General features: G+C 45.6%; 1 protein-coding gene across 1 annotated transcript in view; it reads right to left on the reverse strand.

The window, feature by feature from the left end:
* EVC2 (EvC ciliary complex subunit 2) overlaps nt 1-19805 on the reverse strand; it is a 145085-nt gene that overhangs the window by 105229 nt on the left and 20051 nt on the right. Inside the window, exons 6-7 of the mRNA XM_004269625.2 lie at nt 18321-18430; nt 13669-13722 (exon numbers count right to left, since the gene is read on the reverse strand). Of these exons, the coding sequence (XP_004269673.1) occupies nt 13669-13722; nt 18321-18430 (164 nt within the window). The remainder of the gene's footprint in view (nt 1-13668; nt 13723-18320; nt 18431-19805) is intronic.

The following is a 19805-nucleotide window of genomic DNA, read 5'->3' on the forward strand; positions in this document are numbered from 1 at the left end:
GGGATTCTGAGTCACTAGACCTGGGGCAGGAACCGAGAAGAGGCATTTCTAGCAAGCTCCCAGGGGAAGCTCCCACCCTTTGAGAACCCCTAGGCTAAGGGTTTCACAAGAATTAACTTCTTGAATTCTCCCAAAGACACTCTGAGCAAAATAAAAACAGCTCTGGTTTCAAATCCTACAGGCCTGGGGCATCCCTGGTGGCGCAGTGGATAGGAATCTGCCTGCCAATGCAGGGGACACGGGTTCGAGCCCCGGTCCGGGAAGATCCCACATGCCACGGAGCAACTAAGCCCGTGCGCCACAACTACTGAGCCTGCACTCTAGAGCCCGCGAGCCACAACTACTCTAGCCAGCAGCCTAGAGCCCGTGCTCTGCAACAAGAGAGAGGCCACCGCAACGAGAAACCCACACACCGCAACCAAGAGTAGCCTCCGCTCGCTGCAACTAGAGAAAGCCCACGTGCAGCAATGAAGACCCAACACAGCCAAAAAAAAAAAAAAAAAATCCTACAGGCCTGAATTACAATGCCTCCTCTATTGAAACAGCTCTATACTTTGGGCAAGTGACTTGATCTCTGGAAACCTCAGTTCTCTCATCTGTAACATGGGGATAAAAATACCTCACAGCATGAAGATTAAACAAAATAATAATGTAGAGGAGTCTGGTGTAAAGTTTGGCTTATCTATTTAGTCGACAAATAGGTACTGGGTGTCCACTGTGTACCAGGCAATATGCTAGAAACTAAGAAGATGCTGATGCGTTCTCCCCTTGTGTGATTACACTCTTCCTGTGGACACTGACCAGGGCTGACCCAGCCTACCTGCTTCTCACAGATAAGGGCCTGTAACAGCACAGAGAGTGAAGTTTGGGCTCTAGACTCAGACCCCTGGGTGTGGGACCCATCTCTGCTACTTACTGGCCGTGTGGCATTGGGGCAAGTAACTTCATCTCTCCTTGCCTTTGCTCTTCCCTTGTAAGACAGAGACAAGAGCCTTCCAAAGGTTGTACTGAGGATTAAACATGAGACATGAACAGAGTCCAATGAAGTCACTAGAAGAGGGCCTAACCTGTGGCACTCACTGACTAAATGTAAGTGATTCTGGCCGTGCCTTCCTTTGTGGGTTGGGTGACGCAAGGCCACTCCACTGGTACAGAAAGGGAGATGCTACGTGGTGACCGTTACCCAGTCATTTCTTCAGAGCGTGACCTCGAAAACAGGCCTGGACAAAAAGAGACTAAGATTTTTATGATACTTCCATCCTTTGGAGTGCTCTCACCAAAATATCTATACTCAAAAATGAAAGGGAAAAAATGTCTGTGTCCATAACAAGGGGCTTTAAAATGTTCACCCCTTTAACCTAGTGATTTCATATCCAGGATTCACTCCTCAGGAGATACTACAAAAATAGGCATAAAAGCTTATACACAGGTTGGTTTGATCCAGAAATATGCATGAAGATTTATTTATATATAAGGCTGCTTTTAAGAACATCATATAAAATAACACAAATGGGATGTATCCTAAATGCTCCACAACACAAAGAAGGGTTAAATATTTTAAGCTTCTATGAGTTATTCTATCCATAACGGCCAATCATGCAGTCATTTTACAAGTTTTGAGAAGCAGAATAATGCATGCCTGCTAGGGAAAAAAAAGGTGTTTAACAGAAACCAAGGGTTTAAAAAGAGAAGCAAATAGCCTGTGTGTCCTTCTGCATCCTCTTCTAACCCCACTTCCCAGAGGCAACTATCTTAAAGAGATACTGGTTTCAGTTTCTATGGTTTAGTGAACCAGAATGGTTAGTTAACTTAAATACTCTAAAAATTATGCATATATCTTTATTCCTTGATATGTCAACATTACACATTACTTATGAATTCCTGCTACGACAGATGTGGATTTTAGCTCACGAATTTTTACCCCCAAATTTTGAAGGATTGTTACCTACAAATAACCCTCCCTACACTTTCTCCCAATTTCAATGGTTATATTCAGTTAGCTACCTTTGTCTAACTTTAAAAAAATGAAACAGTTTGTATGTCTTCTTTGGAGAAATGTCTATTCAAGTCTCTGACCAATTTTTTAATCTGGTTGTTTGGTTATTATTGTTATTGAGTTGTAGGACATTAGGGACTGAATGTTTGTGTGTATTCCCAAAATTCATATGTTGAAATTCTAACCGCCCTTGTGATGGTATTAGGAGATGAGGCCTTTGGAAGGTAAATGGTGTCCCTATAAAGAGAAAAATGGACCAGAGCTCTTTCTGCTCTCTGCCAAAGGCAGATTCAATGAGAAGATGGCCATCTACAAACCAGGAAATGGGTTCTCACCAGATACCATATCTACTGGCGTATCTACTTTGACCTTGGACTTCCCAGCCTAAAGAACTGTGAGAAATAAATGTGGGTTGTATAAGCCATTCAGTCTATGACACTTTGTTATAGCGGCCCAGACTAAGACATAGGATTTCTTTATGTGGTATAGATATTAACCTTTTATCATATAAATGATTTGCAAATACTTCCCCCCATTCTGTGAGCTGCCCTTCACTCTGTTGATTGTGTCCTTTGGTGCACAGAAGTTATTAATTTTGATGTAGTCCAATTTATCTGGTTTTTTTTCTCTTTTGTTACCTGTGCTCTTGGGTCATATCCAATAAATCACTGCCAAATGCAATGTTATGAAGCTTTCCCACATGTTTGCTTCTAAGAGCTTTATAGTTTTAGGTCTTACATTTAAGTCTTTTGTTAAAATTAACAAAATTAACAAAAATTAATGAGTTAATTTTTGTACATGGTATAAGGTAGGGGTCCAACTTTATTTTGGACCCCAACTTTATTTTGGATATCCAGTTTCCCCAACATCATTTACTGAAATGACTATCCTTTCCCCACAGAATAGTCTTGGCACTCTTGTTGAAAATCATTTTATTATAGATGTGAGGGTTTTTTTTTTTTCCTGGGCTCTCTATTCTTTTCATTGGTCTTTATGTCTGTCTTCATGACATTACCACACTGCTTTGATTATTGCAGCTCTGTAATAAGTTTTGAAATCAGGAAGTGTGAGACTTCTAACTTTGTTCTTTTTCAAGATTGTCTTGGCTATTTGGGTTCCTTTGAGATTTCATATGAATGTTAGGATGGGTTTTCTTTCTATTTCTACAAAAAAAATGTCATTGGAATTTTGACAGAGATTGCACTGCATCTGTAGATCATAGCAATATGAAGTCTTCCAGTCTGTGGACAAGGGATGATTTTCCACTTACTGGTCTTTAATTTTCTCTCGGCAGTGTTTTGTAGCTTTCAGTGTACAAGTCTTTAACCTCTTGGTTAAGCTTATTCCTAAGTATTTTATTCTTTTTGATGCTACTGTAAATTAAATTGTTTTCTTAATTTTCTTTTTGGATTGTTCATTGTGTATGTATATAAAAGCAACTGACTTTTGCGTGCTGAATTTTTAGTAATATAAAAAGTGTCTATATGCTAGTATAACATTTTAAAAGAAGACACAAAGCTGTATATACATAAAAATTCCAATTACATTAAAATAATATATATGCACCCGTATACATATGGAACCTATGAAGAAAATATTCCAGAATTTTGTTGAGCGTAATTACTTGATGAATTTTCTCTTTATGTTTCTGTGTTTTCTATAATGGGCATGTATTAATTGTATAATCAGGAGACAAAAAATGATAATAATGAGTTCTAAAGGTAAGTTTGGTAGACAAGGAGATGCACCACCCAGATCTCCCTTCAGGGAAGGACTAGGTGTCCAGCTACGGGCAGTGTGGTCAGTAGACCTCCCACTTCATGGTCTAGATCAGCTGCAGAGAGCCACATCACCTAGGTCATGCCAACATCTGGTAACAGAACAAGGCAGAGGCATAATGGCCAGCCATTTAGCCTGATGAGGGATGCTCAGACAGGTGACAACACTTGCCCCACAGCTCTCTGCAAGGTGAAGCTTTGTCAGCCTGGATCACACTTGACTTCTTTCTCTGCCCAAACCTGCTTCCTCCTCCTCCCCTTCACAGGTGATCTGATTGTGTTGGGGGAACCCCACGACCACCCCCAGGTTGGATGATTCACTAAGACTCATATATAATCACAAAGGACTCAGCATATAATCATTCTACAGCTATGATTACAGTGAAAGGATACAAAGAAAACTCAGCAAAAGGAAAAGGCATGTGGGGCAAAGTCCGGGGAAACCAGGAACAAGCTTCTAAGGTCCTCTCCCAGTGGAGCTACAAAGGGTACGCTTAATTCCTGCAGCAATGAGCATAAACGCTGTCCACCAGTGAAGCTCATTTGAGACTCGGTACCCAAGGTTTTTATTCAGGACTAGTCACTTAGGCACCCTCTGCCTGGTATGTACCAAAATCCCAGACTCCAGACGGAAATGAGGTGTTCAACATAAAATATATTCTTTATAAACACAGTTTAGGTGGGTGAGCCACCCATAGTTCAGTAAATGGTGAGAATCATCCTGAAATCCAAGTTCCCAGATGCCAGCCAAGGACTAACCTTGTAAGTAGGGCTTTCTAAGGATAGCAGTCTCAGGCCAGCTATGTCAACTTTTCTGCACACTGGTTACCATGTTATACCCCAACTCTGTCTTGGCATCTGCTTCCAGAGAAGCCAACCTGTGACAAGTTTAATTCAAAATGGTTGCAGGCCCCAATGTTCATTGCAGCACTATTTATAATAGTCAAGACATGGAAGCAACCTAAGTGTACAATGACAGATGAATGGATGAAGAAGACGTGGTACATATATACAATGGAATATTACTCAGCCATAAAAAAGAATGAAATAATGCCATTTGCAGCAACATGGATGGACCTAGAGATGATCATACTAAGTGAATTAAACCAGACAGAAAGACAAATATCATAAGATATCACTTATATGTGGAATCTAAAAATATGATATAAATGAACTTATATACAAAATAGAAATAAACCCACAGACATAGGAAACAAACTCATGGTTACCAAAGGGGACAGGTTGGGAGGAGGGATAAATTAAGAGTTTGGGATTAACATATATACACTACTATATGTAAAATAACCAACAAGATCCTACTGTATAGCACAGGGAACTATACTCAATATTTTTTAATAACTTACAAGGGAAAAGAATATGAATAAGAATATATATATATGTATAACTGAATCACTTTTCTGTACACCTGAAACTTACGCAACATTGTAAATCAACTATACTTCAGTAAAAAAGTGGCTGCAGATTACGGGAACATTTAATGCATTATGTAGGAGCTGGAAGACAACTAACCCATTCCTCATTACTGTGGTCACAATGCACACTGTAGTTAAGGTTAAATTTTTCTGACAGACCAACAAAGCCAACCTGACCTTCCAAACAGTCAAAGCCAAGTTAGGTTGGGAACAGGAGCTTCGGTCCAGACAATTACTGGAACCTGAATCAAAGTGTGTTGCCACATATGACTCACCTATGATGAATCAGCCTCTGTCCATAGAGGCTGTTATCAGAGGTGGTCAGGAAACCAATTCTGTTTTCAGACTCAAACATCCTGATTCTAAGTCTTACATTTTCATTAGCACCAAATTGAAACGCAAGTTCTCCATTTGCGCTGGAAATAGCCTTCTAAGCTCTGATTTGTGAACCTATCAGATAAGAAGAAAATCAATAAACTGGGTAACTATGAAAAGCAGTGCAAACAGGTTACATTAAAATACTGATGGAAAGGAGACAAAACATCTGTGTCTCAAGAGAACAAAAGGCTATAGATCAGCGATTTGTCTTCAAAGTTCGCTACTGACAGAAGGCAAACACTTCTAATTTTACAGCCTTAGGGAGAAGAATGGAGAGGTAAGGGAATGAATGACATTTGATCACCTACAATATGCCACTCCCTGGGCTAGATGCATGTAGGGGGTTGAACTGTGTCCTCCAAAAAGCTATGCTGAAATCTTAACCCTCAGTGCCTATGCGTGTGACCTCATTTGGAAATGAGGTCTTTGCACACATAGTCAAGTTAAGATGAGGTCATACTGGATTAGGGTGGGTCCTAAATCCAGTGACTGCATCCTTATAAGGAGAGGGAGATTTGGAGACAGACACACACAGAGAAAAGGCTACGTGACCACGGAGGCAGGGATTGGAGTGATGTAGCTACAACCAAGGAAGCATTTCCAGGAGCCACTTGAAGCCGGGAAGTAGCAAGGAAGGATTCTTCCCTAGAGTCTTCAAAGGGAGCATGACCCTGCCGACACCTTGATTTCAGTCTTCGAGCCTCCAGAACGGTGACAGAATAAATTTCTGTTGTTCTAAGCTTTGTGATAATTTGTTATGTCAGCCCTAGGAAACTGAAAAAGTGTGGTATTGCTTTATCTCACTCAATCTTCAGCAATCCTGCAGGGGATGTATTATTCCCATTCCACTGATAGATACATGGAGATGCAAAGAGATCAGGTAGTTAATCAAAGTCCATAGTTAAAGAGGGACAGACCAGCTCTGCTTAATTCCAAAGTCTGTGTTCTCCCCGGTACATTACACTACTTGCCGTCCAGGGGGCTGTGTGGTTTTCTAAACACATTTTTAGTCTCAACCTCCCACACCGTGGTAGAAGTTACTTGTCTGATGGATGAGAACCAGAAACAGATATTGGGACAGAATTACAGGCAGGCAGCGTCCACGTACTAAAAAAATCAGGAACAAAACTAACTTATTCTCTCAAAGTCTCCCTCCCTTCCTCCCTTTCCTGCTTTAGGAAGTAGAACAGCCAAGACAAGCCACCTCACTCCTCCTCTTCCCACCTCCACCTTCTCTGAATCTCCACGTTGAGATCTTGCAATTCCTACTTTCCAATACCAGGTGATAAGCAAACCTAGGTAAAGACTGCCTACTTGGGGCAAGCCCACTCACAAGTCCCACTTTCTTCTTTTCAACCTTCTTCATTTACCTCTGTTACTAACTTAAGCTAGGTCCTGATCCCCTGACCTGTCCACAATGCCTCTAGTCTTCAACTTCCCTCCTCCATATAAATGGCCAAAGAAGACTGAATCTCAAGATTTAGCTTTATGGGAAGGAAAATCCCCATAATCGCTCATATCACCATCATCATCATCATCATCATCACCATCAACATCACCATCACCACCACCATCATCATCACCATCAACAACACCATCACCACCATCACCATCATCATCCTTACCATAATATCACCATCAATACCATCATTATCACCATCATCACCACCATCATTATAGCTAATACCTATTGAGCAGATACTGAGTGCCAAGGATAGTTCCAAGTGCTTTACATGTTTTATCCATTCACTCCCCATGGCAATAGTATAAAGTGGGCACTATTTTAATCCATAATTTACAGATTACAATGCCAAAGTATAAATAAGTTAAATAAATGGCCCAAGGTCACAGAGCTAACAAGTAACAGACCCAGGATTCACACCCCATGGTCTAGGCAGTAGTCTTCAGACCGCAGCTGCCTCTCCAGGACTCAGGCTCCAGCCTGGCCTTTTACCAGGAGCCCTGCATTGAATCATCAGGGGCTTGTGCCGCTGTGAACACTTTGACTCCCTCTCTGAGTATACAGCTCACCCTTTTGCGGTAAGTGACTAGCAGGGCAGAATTTTAGAATTCCTGAGTCTCTGGCCAAAAGCCATCCCTTCAAAACTACACTTAACTATCAATATCGTTATTGAACTTTCATCAGAGGCCAAGTAATTCCTTTGAAAGCTTTAGAACAACGCTTTAAATACAGAATTCACACTTCATGGCTGCAAAAACCAAGCTTTGCTATAATTCCAGTTCCCTGAAAATTTCTATTAAGTGGCTACATCACAATTACTGCCAGGTTTGACTCAATGTTTAGATGTGGTGGTAACCTTTCTTGACAAGGAAAGACAAGGAGGAAAGAGACCCAGGCCCTGCTCCGAGGAGCTCAGCATCCTATAGAGGAATGGCCAGGCACACAGGCTGGGGCAACATGTGTGACTAGGGCAAGGAGAGAAGAGGGGCAGTCCCTAACCCAGCTCAAAGGACAAAGAAGACCTTCCAAGAGGTGACCCGTGGGGAGAGGACAATGAACCATGCCAGGAGGAGGGTGAGCCAGGCAGAGGGAACAACATGGGCAGGACTTGCAGACGGCAAGAGACACAGCCCAGGTCCCAGAGGGCCTTCAAGAGAAGGTTAGGGATTCGTGACATCATCCTACAGGCTTAGGGGGCTCCCTGCAGGGTTTTAAGCCAGAAAGTAACATGGTCATATCAGTATTTTAGAAAGAGAAAGCCTGGAGGAGGGTGAACCTGGATGACACAGCCAATGGAGAAACCACGAACTGCTATGGGAAGCAGCAGAACATACTCGTAAAGACCATGGACTTGGGCCCTCATTGCGGGCTCAACTCTCAGCTCCTCCCCTACCACACTGTGGGACCCTGAGCCTTTCCCTCCCTGAGCTGCAGTTTCCCCATCTGTAAAATGAGGGCAAAAATCTTGCAGAAAAATTCCACTGATAATCATTGTAAGTACAGAATTTCAAAGAGCCTATCTACCTTAAACTTCATTATCTAAGAATAAAGAAAAAGAGGTGGCTCAGTGATCCCAGCTGTCTCACCCCCAGAGCCCGCACTAACTTTCCTTCTTGTCTCTGGAAAAGGATCCGTTATTATCACCACTTTAATCACATATTAGCTGGTAGCAGATTCCTTTGATGCGTTCCACCACTGCATTTATGAAGAGCAATGCCAGACAAAAAAAGATTTTCAAAAGAAATGCTTTAAATGCTTAAAATCCGATAACAAGTTACAAGAGCATGAGGAAAAATTGTTTATACAATTTGACTTCAATTATGTAATAAATATATTTATAGACTTGCAGAAGGCAAGAAACTACCATGCTAGCAATGGTTATCTCTGGTGGCGGGGATATGAAGAAATGTTATCTTATTCTTCTAACTTTCTCCTTGTGTCTGTCTGTCTGTCTGTGTGTGTGTCTGTGTGTGTGTGTGTGTGTGTGTGTGTCTGTGTGTGTGGAAGGGTTTTTTGTTTAAAGTGTCCATAATAGACATATATTAAATCCCACCCCCTCCCCAAACCAGGAAAAGTTTGAAGGGGAGAGCATACAGAATGATTTCTCTGAAAGACATTTTAGGAGTAATTTAGTTGAAATCCTTCAACTGCTTGAAGAAGCAGAGGAGTCAGTGACTTGCTGACCCTTGTCCTACAGCCCTTGAGGGGCAGCTCTGAGGGCAGAAACTCTGATAACTCTGGCAAGAGCAAGAGCTTGAAGGTAACCATAAACAGAGACGATCACACTCACTAACAGAGGTCTGTAAGTTACAATCCAGTGAATAAGGCTTGGACTACAGAAGAAACTGCACAGCACGATTCCATTCCTCAATGTTGTATCAAGCTTCAGGACCTTGGCCAGTTCCCAAAGCCTCTCAGGACTTGAGTTTTTTTCACTCTTAAATGAGGAAGTAAAACTAGATAATCTTTAAAGTCTCCCCCTGGGCAAAAATTCTATTCTGATGTCAACAAAAATGTATTAAGTGCCAACCAGGGGAATAGTCTCAATGTCACAGAGTGACAAGGTTTATCAGATGTCCCAATGCCACTAGATCCCAGCAAGGGGTGCCACCAGCCTGCTTGGGGGATGTGAAGGAATCACAGAGGTGGAGAAAGTTGGTCAGGGTCCTGCAGGATGTTTACGAGCTGCCAGAGGACAGGAAGGAAAGGATCAGCATGTGTAAAACCGGAGCGATGTGGAAAACACAGGAACCCCACGGCACAGGGAGCTAGCAGAGGTCACCTTTCCTGATGGAGCCTGAATCCTAACTAACTTAAGGGAATTGGGCTTTATCCAGCAGGCAATGGGGAGCCCCTCCAGAATAGAAAGTGAGCAGGATTGTGTTTCAGGATGATGGGCTGGAGGGGAGCAGGACTGAACAGGCAGAAGGCTGGTAAGTCATCCAAAGAAGTGATCCAGAGAAGGCAGACGTGATGATATGCGACTGCATGCTTCCAGCCCTCCGAGTTAAACCCAAAGCCAAATGGTTTTGCCAGTGGAGTTACACGTTCCCTCCACTGTGCTCAAGGGCACACGCTGTAAATCTTTGTGTTTGAGAAATTCTCATATCGTACATAGCTATCTACTGAGGCATTCTTTACCTTATTAATGAATGGGAGCTCTTTATAATATATTATAAAGACATTAATCCTTTTTAATGTATGCTACAAATATTTCCCCAAGTTTACCCCTGACCTTTTTTAATACTGTTTTCAAATGTAAAGTTTTCAACTATTTTGTGTACTCAGACCCATGGTTTTGCCCCATGGTTTTTTTCATAGCATATTAACCGATATTTACTCTTTAAAAATTGTTTTATCCATTTAGATTTAAATCTGTTGAGGGAATTCATCTTCATTTTTCTTCCAAAAGATCCTGTCAGTTGTCCCCCAAATTACAAGAAGCTGGAGTGAAGTCCAGCTCAATCAGAACACCTCCACTCAACTACTATCCGTAGGATAAACAAGGTCCTACTGTATAGCACTGGAAACTGTACTCAGTATCCTGTGATAAACTACAATGGAAAAGAATACGAAAAAGATATGCATAACTGAGTTACTCCGCTGTACAGCAGAAATTAACACAACATTGTAAATCAACTATACTTCAATACAATTTTTTAAAAAAGAACACCTGCACTCAATGTCCGGCACAGGGTGGAGTGATTCTTTTCCTCTCTATTCATCCAGGAGGCAGAAAGGGTAAGAAGACTTCTTGGGGTCTTAGTTGACATCTATCAGTTTCACCCTCAGGAAATTAATAAGAAATTAAGGAGGTGATGGCGTCTCTTCCAAGTGTTGCAGTTCCCAATTTACACAATGGGTTACTCAATGTCTTTGCTTTGTAGTTTTTAACTGCTTGATAAAAATGTCAGAGGAGCTTATACCTCACTGCTGAGTTCCTCCTATTCATCACTGTCACACTTTCCTAGTATAACGACGTTATCTCTGCAGGTGCCCAAGTCAACCATGCTAGAACACACGCTGCAGCTGGCAAGGGCTGAGCCTCCTCCTTACGTATACCTAAAAGGTGCCAGGCCCTGTGCTCGAGCCCAGTAAACCTTGGTTCACGTCCAACCGAGAGTCAAACAGGCTTAACCTTGACGTCAGATCTTCAGATACATATTTCAGAAACCTCTCCTCCACCCTTAATTAACTCCTTCCTTTAAGATCCAAGTGAATTCTTACCTCCTCCAAGAGGCCTGCCATCCACCCAGCCCGCCCAGCCCACCCTTTCTCCCTTGTCAGTACCCCCAGCACCTATAATCTGTACATTGGGTCACAACCTCACAAGTTCAGTCACAGCTGATGTACGTGGTTTGTTTGGCTTTTTGCCCTTGTTTAATGTCTCAGTGTGGGGAAGGGATGGTGGGTGATGGTCGATCGGAATCTCCAGGCTGCCTCAGACTCCTCTGCGCCCTAGAATCTTGCGTGGGCCTGACTCACACACTTACAGCACTGGCGCGGCCCTCGTGGGAATGTAAGCTTGAGACCCTGATACATAACATTCTTTTCGCAATTAACACAGAACACTTGCACAGCAGCGTTATTTCCGTGTGAAATAATACTGATGATGTTTATTGAGCGCTTACAGGATGCAAGGCACTGTGCCGAGCGCTTTGCCTGCATCAATCCGTTTACTTTGACGACCACCCTATGAAGTGGGTACTATTATTATTCTCATTTTACAGCCAAGATACTGAGGTCCAGGGAGGTAAGTAATGTGCCCAAGGTCACATACAATGCGTGGAAAAACAGGGATGCAAGTCCCGGCCTCTGGTGCAAGGGCCCGTTGTTCCCACAACACTCTAGGGCCATCACCTGCATATGTCTCATCTCCCCACTCGATAATGACCTCCTTGAACGTGATCCACAGGCAGAGGTCACCTGGCCCAGGGGCCAGCGGGGCTGAAATCCAACCCATTGCTCCACTGCCAAGCCTTGCACCCATGGGACTGCAGCCCAGGGGGGCCACCTATGCCTGTTTCTCCTGAAGGCAATGAACTGGAGACAGCCCTGAAGACCTGGGTATGGCTCGTCTCCATCTATGTGAGGAGGTCTGGGCCACGGAGAAAGGGCTCATAAATACTGATTAAATGAATGTTCTCTGACCTTTATTGCAATCACGCAGCATTGACAGCAATCAGCTCAGTCACGGGATATTTACCTGTTGAGTGCCACCCACAATGTAAGGCACCGTGCGGGATGCAGGAAGGAATCAGACATGGTGCCGCCCGGAGAACTGTCTGCACCTGTGTGCCTGACTCGGGTTTTGTGCCGGCCTCATCTGTGCAGCCATTCGGCTCACTAGGAGGCAGTGTGGCCCACTGCCCAGCAGCAGGGCTCTGGAGCCAAGGGGCCTGGGTTCATATATTATTCTAACACTACCTGTGCAGAATGGCGTTCACACAGCAGGTCTGAGACTTCCATCCTCTGGGAGGCCTGCTTAAGGTGCTGGGCCTTGGCTGGTGTCTGGGAACTCAGGTTTCAGAGGGTTCCCACCATCTCCTGATAAGAGGGGCTCACAGGGCCTAAACTGTTGGGCAAAGGATGTGGTGTACACTGAATACATGCTGTCCTCCTGGGAGGTACCAGGCAGAGGGTGCCCCGTGCCCAGGTCCCAGTACAAACCCTGGCACTGGGTCTCTAATGAGCTTCCCTGGTAGACGGCACTTCACATGGGCTGTCACAACCTGATGCAGAGGCATTAAGCATGTCCTACGGGTCTCCACTGGGAGAGGACCCTGGAAGCCTGCACCTGGTGTCCTCCAGACCTCGCCCTGAGTCCCTGTTCCCTTTGCTGATTCTGCTTTGCATCCTTTCTCTGTCATAAATCAGCCTGAGTAAGACTATGTGTGCGGTCCTGTGAGCCCTCCTAGGGAATCACTGCACCTGGGAGTGGTCTTGGGAACACTGATACCCTAGCCATGTGACGCTGGGCAAATGACTTGACCTAAGGGTGCCTCAGTTTCTCCATCTATGAAATGGAGGTGATTTAAAATACAATCTCTTCCCTCAGATTATGGTGAAGATGTCACAATTCAGCAAATGAAGACCGCTTAGGATGCCTGGCACCTAGTAGGTGCTTAAGAAATGTGGAGCGTGGTTATATAGTGAATAAACACTTGATGAACATGTGAATGAATGAATGCATGAGCTGTGGGTGATTGAATGATGAACAAAAATGGAGAAATGTTAATGGTGAACAGCAGAAGCAGGCCTGCAGGGCCCTGGGCAGCTCTGGGAAGACAAAACATGACCACCCACTAGCCGTGGGGTGAACACTGCAGGGCGGGTACCAGCCGGCTGATGGGTGGGTGAGGCCCCAGCCTGTCCAGGCAGTGACCGACCCGTCTTGCCCAGATGAAAGGGTCATCCGGGAAACTAGCCAGACAGCCTCAGGCCACACTGGGGGACCCCAGACTGCACAGAGCCCCCAGCCTTGGCTCGTGTCTGGGAGGCTAAGGCCAGCGGTAGGCTCCTACCCTTGGCTCTGAGGACAGCAAGAGACCACACACCAAAGACATAAAAAGACACACTGGGGGCATAAAGCGGGTGTCCAGGTCAAAGATTTTCTCCTACCGTGATCTTTTCTTCTGTTGTTATGGTGAAAAGGGCTTTTAGCTGGGCTCTGTTCTAGAAAAAGGAAAAAGAAAGCACTTCAGTAAATAGGTTTTGACATCTGAGACACGGGGTAACATTTCGTGTTTCCGACCCACCGACCCACCGCGCCTGGGCCCTTGACTTTGCGGGTGGAGGCTTGTGGAGGTCTTAAAGTCCCTTTGGGGGAAAGGTCTATGAAACCGTGATGCCTCCTTCTCTCCTAGAGGCGTGTATGATATCCAAACACCAGTTTCCCTAATTGCCAGGGAAACCCAGGCAGTGTGCCCTGGTGGTGAAACACTTGGGGTTACGGTCAGGTCGGGCTGGGGTGAGGGATGACCCTGTGACCTGGAGCAGCCGCTTTCGTCCTCTGGGATCTAGTCTGTACCCTTCAGGAAGGGGGAGAGAATCACAGGCTCTGATGGCATTGCTCCAATTGTCAGCTCTCTTTCCAATGCTCCCAACACCCCTAAACCCCAACTCCCTATGTGTCTCCTCCCAATACCTTCTAATACTCCTCTGCTTAGAAAACACAGGAAATGGAAAAATGAAGGGTGAGCGTTATGACTGCTATCTGTCCAGCCATGTAGTATCTGAGGAGACTTAACATGAGATCACACTTCTTCCTGAGGGTAGAGTCAGAATATCTTGCAACTGAAAGGCCGTGCAGGGTAGTCTGGAGAGAACCAGACTACCCCAGTTCATGCCTGGCTCTATCACTCGCCAGCACTCTGGTTTTGGACGAGTTATTGACCTCTCTGTGCCTCAGTTTCCTCATCTGTACAATGGGAATTATATTCAACTCGGAGGGTTGCCGTGAGGATTAATTAGAAGAGTGCCTGGCACATAGCGAGGAGTGCTGTGAAAGTATTACTGCTATTGGGTGTAGCAGGTGGTGATGGGTGGTTGTATCAGTGTAGGTAACCTGGCCTAGAGACTTGGAACCCGAAGTCCAGTGAGCTAGGCAACCCCTGTGTAATCCTATCACGGCCACTTGGAGGCATTTTCCCTTGACCTGAGTGATGGTCCACCTGAGGTAGGAAACCTGATCCATGCCCTACAGTTGTTACAGCAGCCACACTGGGAGCACTGGGGCATCCCAAATGCATCATGGGCCAGCAGGACAAGCTGATGGAGGCTTCCAAGGGAAGTGGAAATGCCACAAGCTTTCCTTTTCAGGAGGGAAATGGAAATTTTAAGAAACAAACAAATAAACAAACAAGTCTTTAAAGACACCTGTGAAGCAGTAACTTGGCCCTTTCTGTTCCTGAGTTGTCTGTGCTTCGGAATATTCATGGTGCCCTGTGAGTTTCAGGGTCTCCTGAACTAGTGGGTTCAAAGGCCAGTTTCCTCTCTCTTCACTCCCTCTGGGTCCCTTTTCCCTGTGTTTCCTGACACTCAAAGTCTCAGCAGAAAGGGGCTGAAAGTGTACTTCATCTCTTTGCAAAACATGAATCCTCAGCCCCACGCCTATATAAACTTCAAGGCTTGAGAAACATGTTTTAGATCACAGCCTGAAGTCAGGAAACATGGACCACGTGAGATCCAGTGATGGTTTTATAAGGTGGGCAGCATGTTTATACAATAAATGGTAGGGAACTGGAGATGAATGTTCTAGATGTTCCCCTTTGACCTCCCTTCATCTAGGTCCTGTCTCATCTACCCTTGTATGAATTTGAGGTGCATGTGTGTATGTGTGCATATCCACATGCATGTGTGTATCCATGTGCATGTGTGTATGTGGGCACATCCACATGCATGTGCATGCGTGTGTGTCCACGTGCATGTATGTGTGCATTTCCATGTGCACATCCACGTGCACATGTGTGCACATCCAGTGCACATGTGTGTATCCATGTGCATATATCCATGTGTGCATCCATGTGCATGTGTGCATATCCACGTGCATGTGTGTGTATCCATGTGCATTATGTGTGCACATCTGTGTGTGTGTGTTTGAGAAAGTAGTTTCCAGATCTAAACATAATGCATTTCTGGGAGTACCTACCTCATGCTGTGAGGATTAGTAAGTGGTAACTATTTTTATTACCCTCTCCACTGCTCTCATACCATGTGAAAATGTCAGAACTAGAAGAGATTGTGGGGAGTCTTCCTACCCCTCTCATTTCTCAGGTAGGAAAACTGAAACTCAGAGACACCAAACTGTTCTGAAAACACAGCGAGGACAGCGTTCCCACCTCTGAAATACCAGACACCAGCTCCACACTAACTTGAAGGATTTCAAGTTGGGCACCTGCATTTTTAAATAACTCCTTTATTCTCCCATTTGTAGTGTCAGCCTCTTTATGGCTGACAAGCAGAGTAGACCAATGTTCTCTTGGGGAGTTGTCGTGAGTCTCACTCAAACTTTGATCATGTTCAGCCCCAAATACACTGGACCTTCTTGCCATCCCGCAGGAAGGCCCAGGAGTCACCCAAAGAAACTGTGAAGTCCAAATGGGTGAACCGATTGGAGAACGAGGCACAGGAGCCGCTCACCATTATCAACACTCATCCACTCAGCAAATGCCGGCCTTCCACGGGCCTTTTCTAAGGCAGGGCCAGGAAGGATGATGCTGACAGTCTAACGCAGGCAGGAACCTACAACACTTGGAATCTCCAGGTGGGCAGGGGGGCTCTCCACTCTGTCTACAGAACTGCCCAGAGAGCACCTGAAGGCTTGGAAGGGGATGGAAAGAAACTGCAGGCCACGTGCAAATGTAAAATTACCTCTTTTATTCCCACAAGAGACTGGAGACTATAGAACAATCTCCCTTTTACTGATGAGAAACTAGAGGCTCAGAGAAGTTAAAAAAGAAAACAACCACACCTGCCCAAGAACCATTAGTTCACTGATCTATTCATTCGTTCACTCAACAAATATTTACTGAGCAACTAGTGTGGGTGGGGCTCTATTTTTGGCACTGAGAACACACCTGGGAATAGGGCCAGTGGGGTCCCTGGTCTCATGGAGTGACATCCTAGTGGCGGATGGGGGTTTACTGGGGGGATGGGGTTGACGTGACACAGACAGGCACCAAGCAAAGCAATGGACAGGACCCGTCAGGGGGTGACAGCCAAGGAGGTCGCCCTGGGGTGAGAGGGCCCGGACCTCATGCCTCCTGCTGCCCCACCAGCCTCCCCAGGCTCTTCTGGGAGGTGAAGCCGCCCTAGCCTAACATCACCTCCCTACACGAGGAGGTGGAGGCTTCCAATTTCACTGGGTTTCTGAGTTTCTCACTGTTGGTTTCTGACTGTTGCCTTATCTTAAATTTTGATTTTAACATATTTGGTTTCCTCTCCTTTGAAATTCGGATGGTATTTCTTCTGGGCCATTTTATCTCCATTTTTGTATCCTTTGTCCTCTGTTCTTGACTTTGCACTTAATTGTGTTCGGAGACATCTGTCTTTTCTGACAGTTTTATACAGTTTTCTCATATCTGGTCTTTACCTTTCGGGAATCTTTCATTTTATTTAATTTTATCCAGGACTATTTTTCTTATTGCAGCAGAAACACTGCACACAGGCTCCCCAGCCTTGGATGGAAGGATCCGGCAGCTGTGGGGTCCGATATTGATTCTGCCACGTGATCTGGGGCAGTCACCCTTGGAGCCTCATTTTCTAAGTCTATTATAAAAGGTACTTTCTCCAGGGACTGAAATCAGAACAAAATGACCAGAGTAACTAGAGCACGAGCTCCTTGATCTTGAGGCCGGAGATCTTGAGAATACTGTCTTGACAACAAAGACAATACCAGTGATGAACTCTGGAAGGAGAGCTGGGCAGGAAGCATCGGAACCTCTCCACTCCCAATATCTCCGGCCTCGAGCGGAGCACAGATCTCCTCCTCTGTATTCCCAGAAGTGTACAGCATGTACCAAGGGTCATGCAACCAACCACATCCACTGCCTACGTGGATTAACAAAAAAGTGAATGGAAAATGAAGGTGCTAATAGTAATGGGGTTACAGGTTAAATCACGTCCCCCTAAAATCCATACGTTGAAGCCCTAATCCCCAGTATTTCAGAATGTGTCTGTATTTGGAGACAACCTTTACAGACGTGATTAAGGTAAAATGAGACCACCAAGGTGAACTCTGATCTCACCTGAAAAGTGTCCTTCAAAGAAGAGGACACTAGGACACAGACACACAGAGAGGCACGACCATGTGAGGACACAGGGAGAAGACAGCCATCTACAAGCCAAGGACAGAGGCCTCAAAAGGAACCAACCCTGCCCACACCTTGATCTGGACTTCCAGCCTCCAGGACTGTGAACAAACAAATTTCTGTTGTTTTTGAGCCATCTGGTCTGTGGTACTTTTTCACAGCAGCTCTAGCAAACCAATACAAATGGGAGATATTTAGTTAAGTGCTTACTACGCCCAAGACACAGCGATGAGAGATAATCAGGTCCACAGAAGTTAAAGTAATTAAGGTCACAAGGAGCTTCGAGGGAGCCTGATTCATGGTCACGTGCGTGAGATTCCAGGGCCTGCGCATTCATCCAGAATTGGGTATCACTGAACAAATGAAGGATGGAACGAAGAAAAGAATGAACTAACAGATGTTGTGTCCAGGGTTTCTAAAACAACAGTGACAAGAAAGAAATCAAAGTAACAAAGACAATACCGGTGATGAACTCTGGAAGGAGAGCTGGGCAGGAAGCATCAGGACCTCTCCACTCCCAACGTCTCTGGCCTCGAGCGATGCTGTGTAGCTGACGGAGAAGGAGTCTCCAACTGCTCAGAGAGAAGGCACATGTGGGTCAAGAACGGGGCCCCTGCCACACCCCAGACACAGGCAAGCATCCAAAGGTGTCTGGCATCACAGCTGACAGCGGCAGCAAGAGCCCCTTTGATCTCACGTACTTTTTATCAGGGAGAAGAAACTGGGCAGGTGTGCTCTTGGACCCCCTCTTTTTTCACTTGGAAGGGCTGTCAGCACCCTTACAAGGAGCTTTACCTGGGTTCCACTCCATCCTGGGGCTGGGCAGCCAGTCCTCCTAATTCAGGATGTCATACACTTAGGGAATCCAGAACCTTTTTGTTTTGTTCTGAATCCAGGTGGGGACCTATTTGTTCCCAATGATCCCATCCACACAATGATGGGACAGAGTTTTTATAGGACTTTTGGGCGACACTAGCTGCCGCTTTGACACCTCCAGCTGGTTCTGAAAGCCCAGCACACAGCACAGGGAAGCAGTGCCAGACTGGGCCCGGGAGGGGGCAGTGGAGAAGGTCACTCAGGCTCACGTAGGGTCTCCTCCAACCTCATGGTCTCTGGCTGGCCTTCAACGGCTTAGTTACACAAACAGAGAAGCTTCCTAGGAGACGGGGTTTCTGACTCAAAGCTCCCCTTAGTCAGAAGCCAGGACTGGTCAGAAGAAGACGGCTCTGCTATCGGGAGGGGCCACACTCAGTCACACCCCCAGGTGAACAAGCAGGCTCTGGAGGATGGGTGGAAAAAGAGGGACCCCAAAAGAAAGCAGGTGACAGGGTGGCCACCACTGCAGGTTTCCAGTTTTGTAGGAGGCAAGGATGTCTCAGCCCCACCTTCTGGAGGTAGAGCCGGCGTGCCCTGGGGACCCTTCTGTCTGATGTTGGAAATAGACTGTGCCCACCGTAACTACTAAAGCCGGAGTTCTCCCACTGAGCTGACGTTCTCAGGTGGGCTCCAGATATCCAGCAGAAACCGAAGGCACCTGTGAACTAAAGCAACATCTCTGTCCTTGCTCTTTCTGACGGATGCCTCTGAGCCCCAGCCATGGCCTGGGGAGGATGCTGAGTGCTGCTTTGGGGACATGGCCGTGTCTGTCCAGAGGCTCAGACTGGCGGCTGGTTGTCTGAATAGGGTGGATGTGGAAATGAGATTGTGATACTTTTTTTTTTTTTTGCGGTACGCGGGCCCCTCACTGCTGTGGCCTCTCCCGTTGCGGAGCACAGGCTCCAGACGCACAGGCTCAGCGGCCATGGCTCACGGGCCCAGCCGCTCCGTGGCATGTGGGATCTTCCCGGACCAGGGCACGAACCCGTGTCCCCCGCATCAGAAGGTGGACTCTCAACCACTGCGCCACCAGGGAAGCCCGAGATTGTGATACTTTTTTTAAAAAAAAAA

Source organism: Orcinus orca, chromosome 4, assembly GCF_937001465.1.
Source record: "Orcinus orca chromosome 4, mOrcOrc1.1, whole genome shotgun sequence".
In the NCBI taxonomy this organism is placed as follows: Eukaryota; Metazoa; Chordata; class Mammalia; order Artiodactyla; family Delphinidae; genus Orcinus; species Orcinus orca.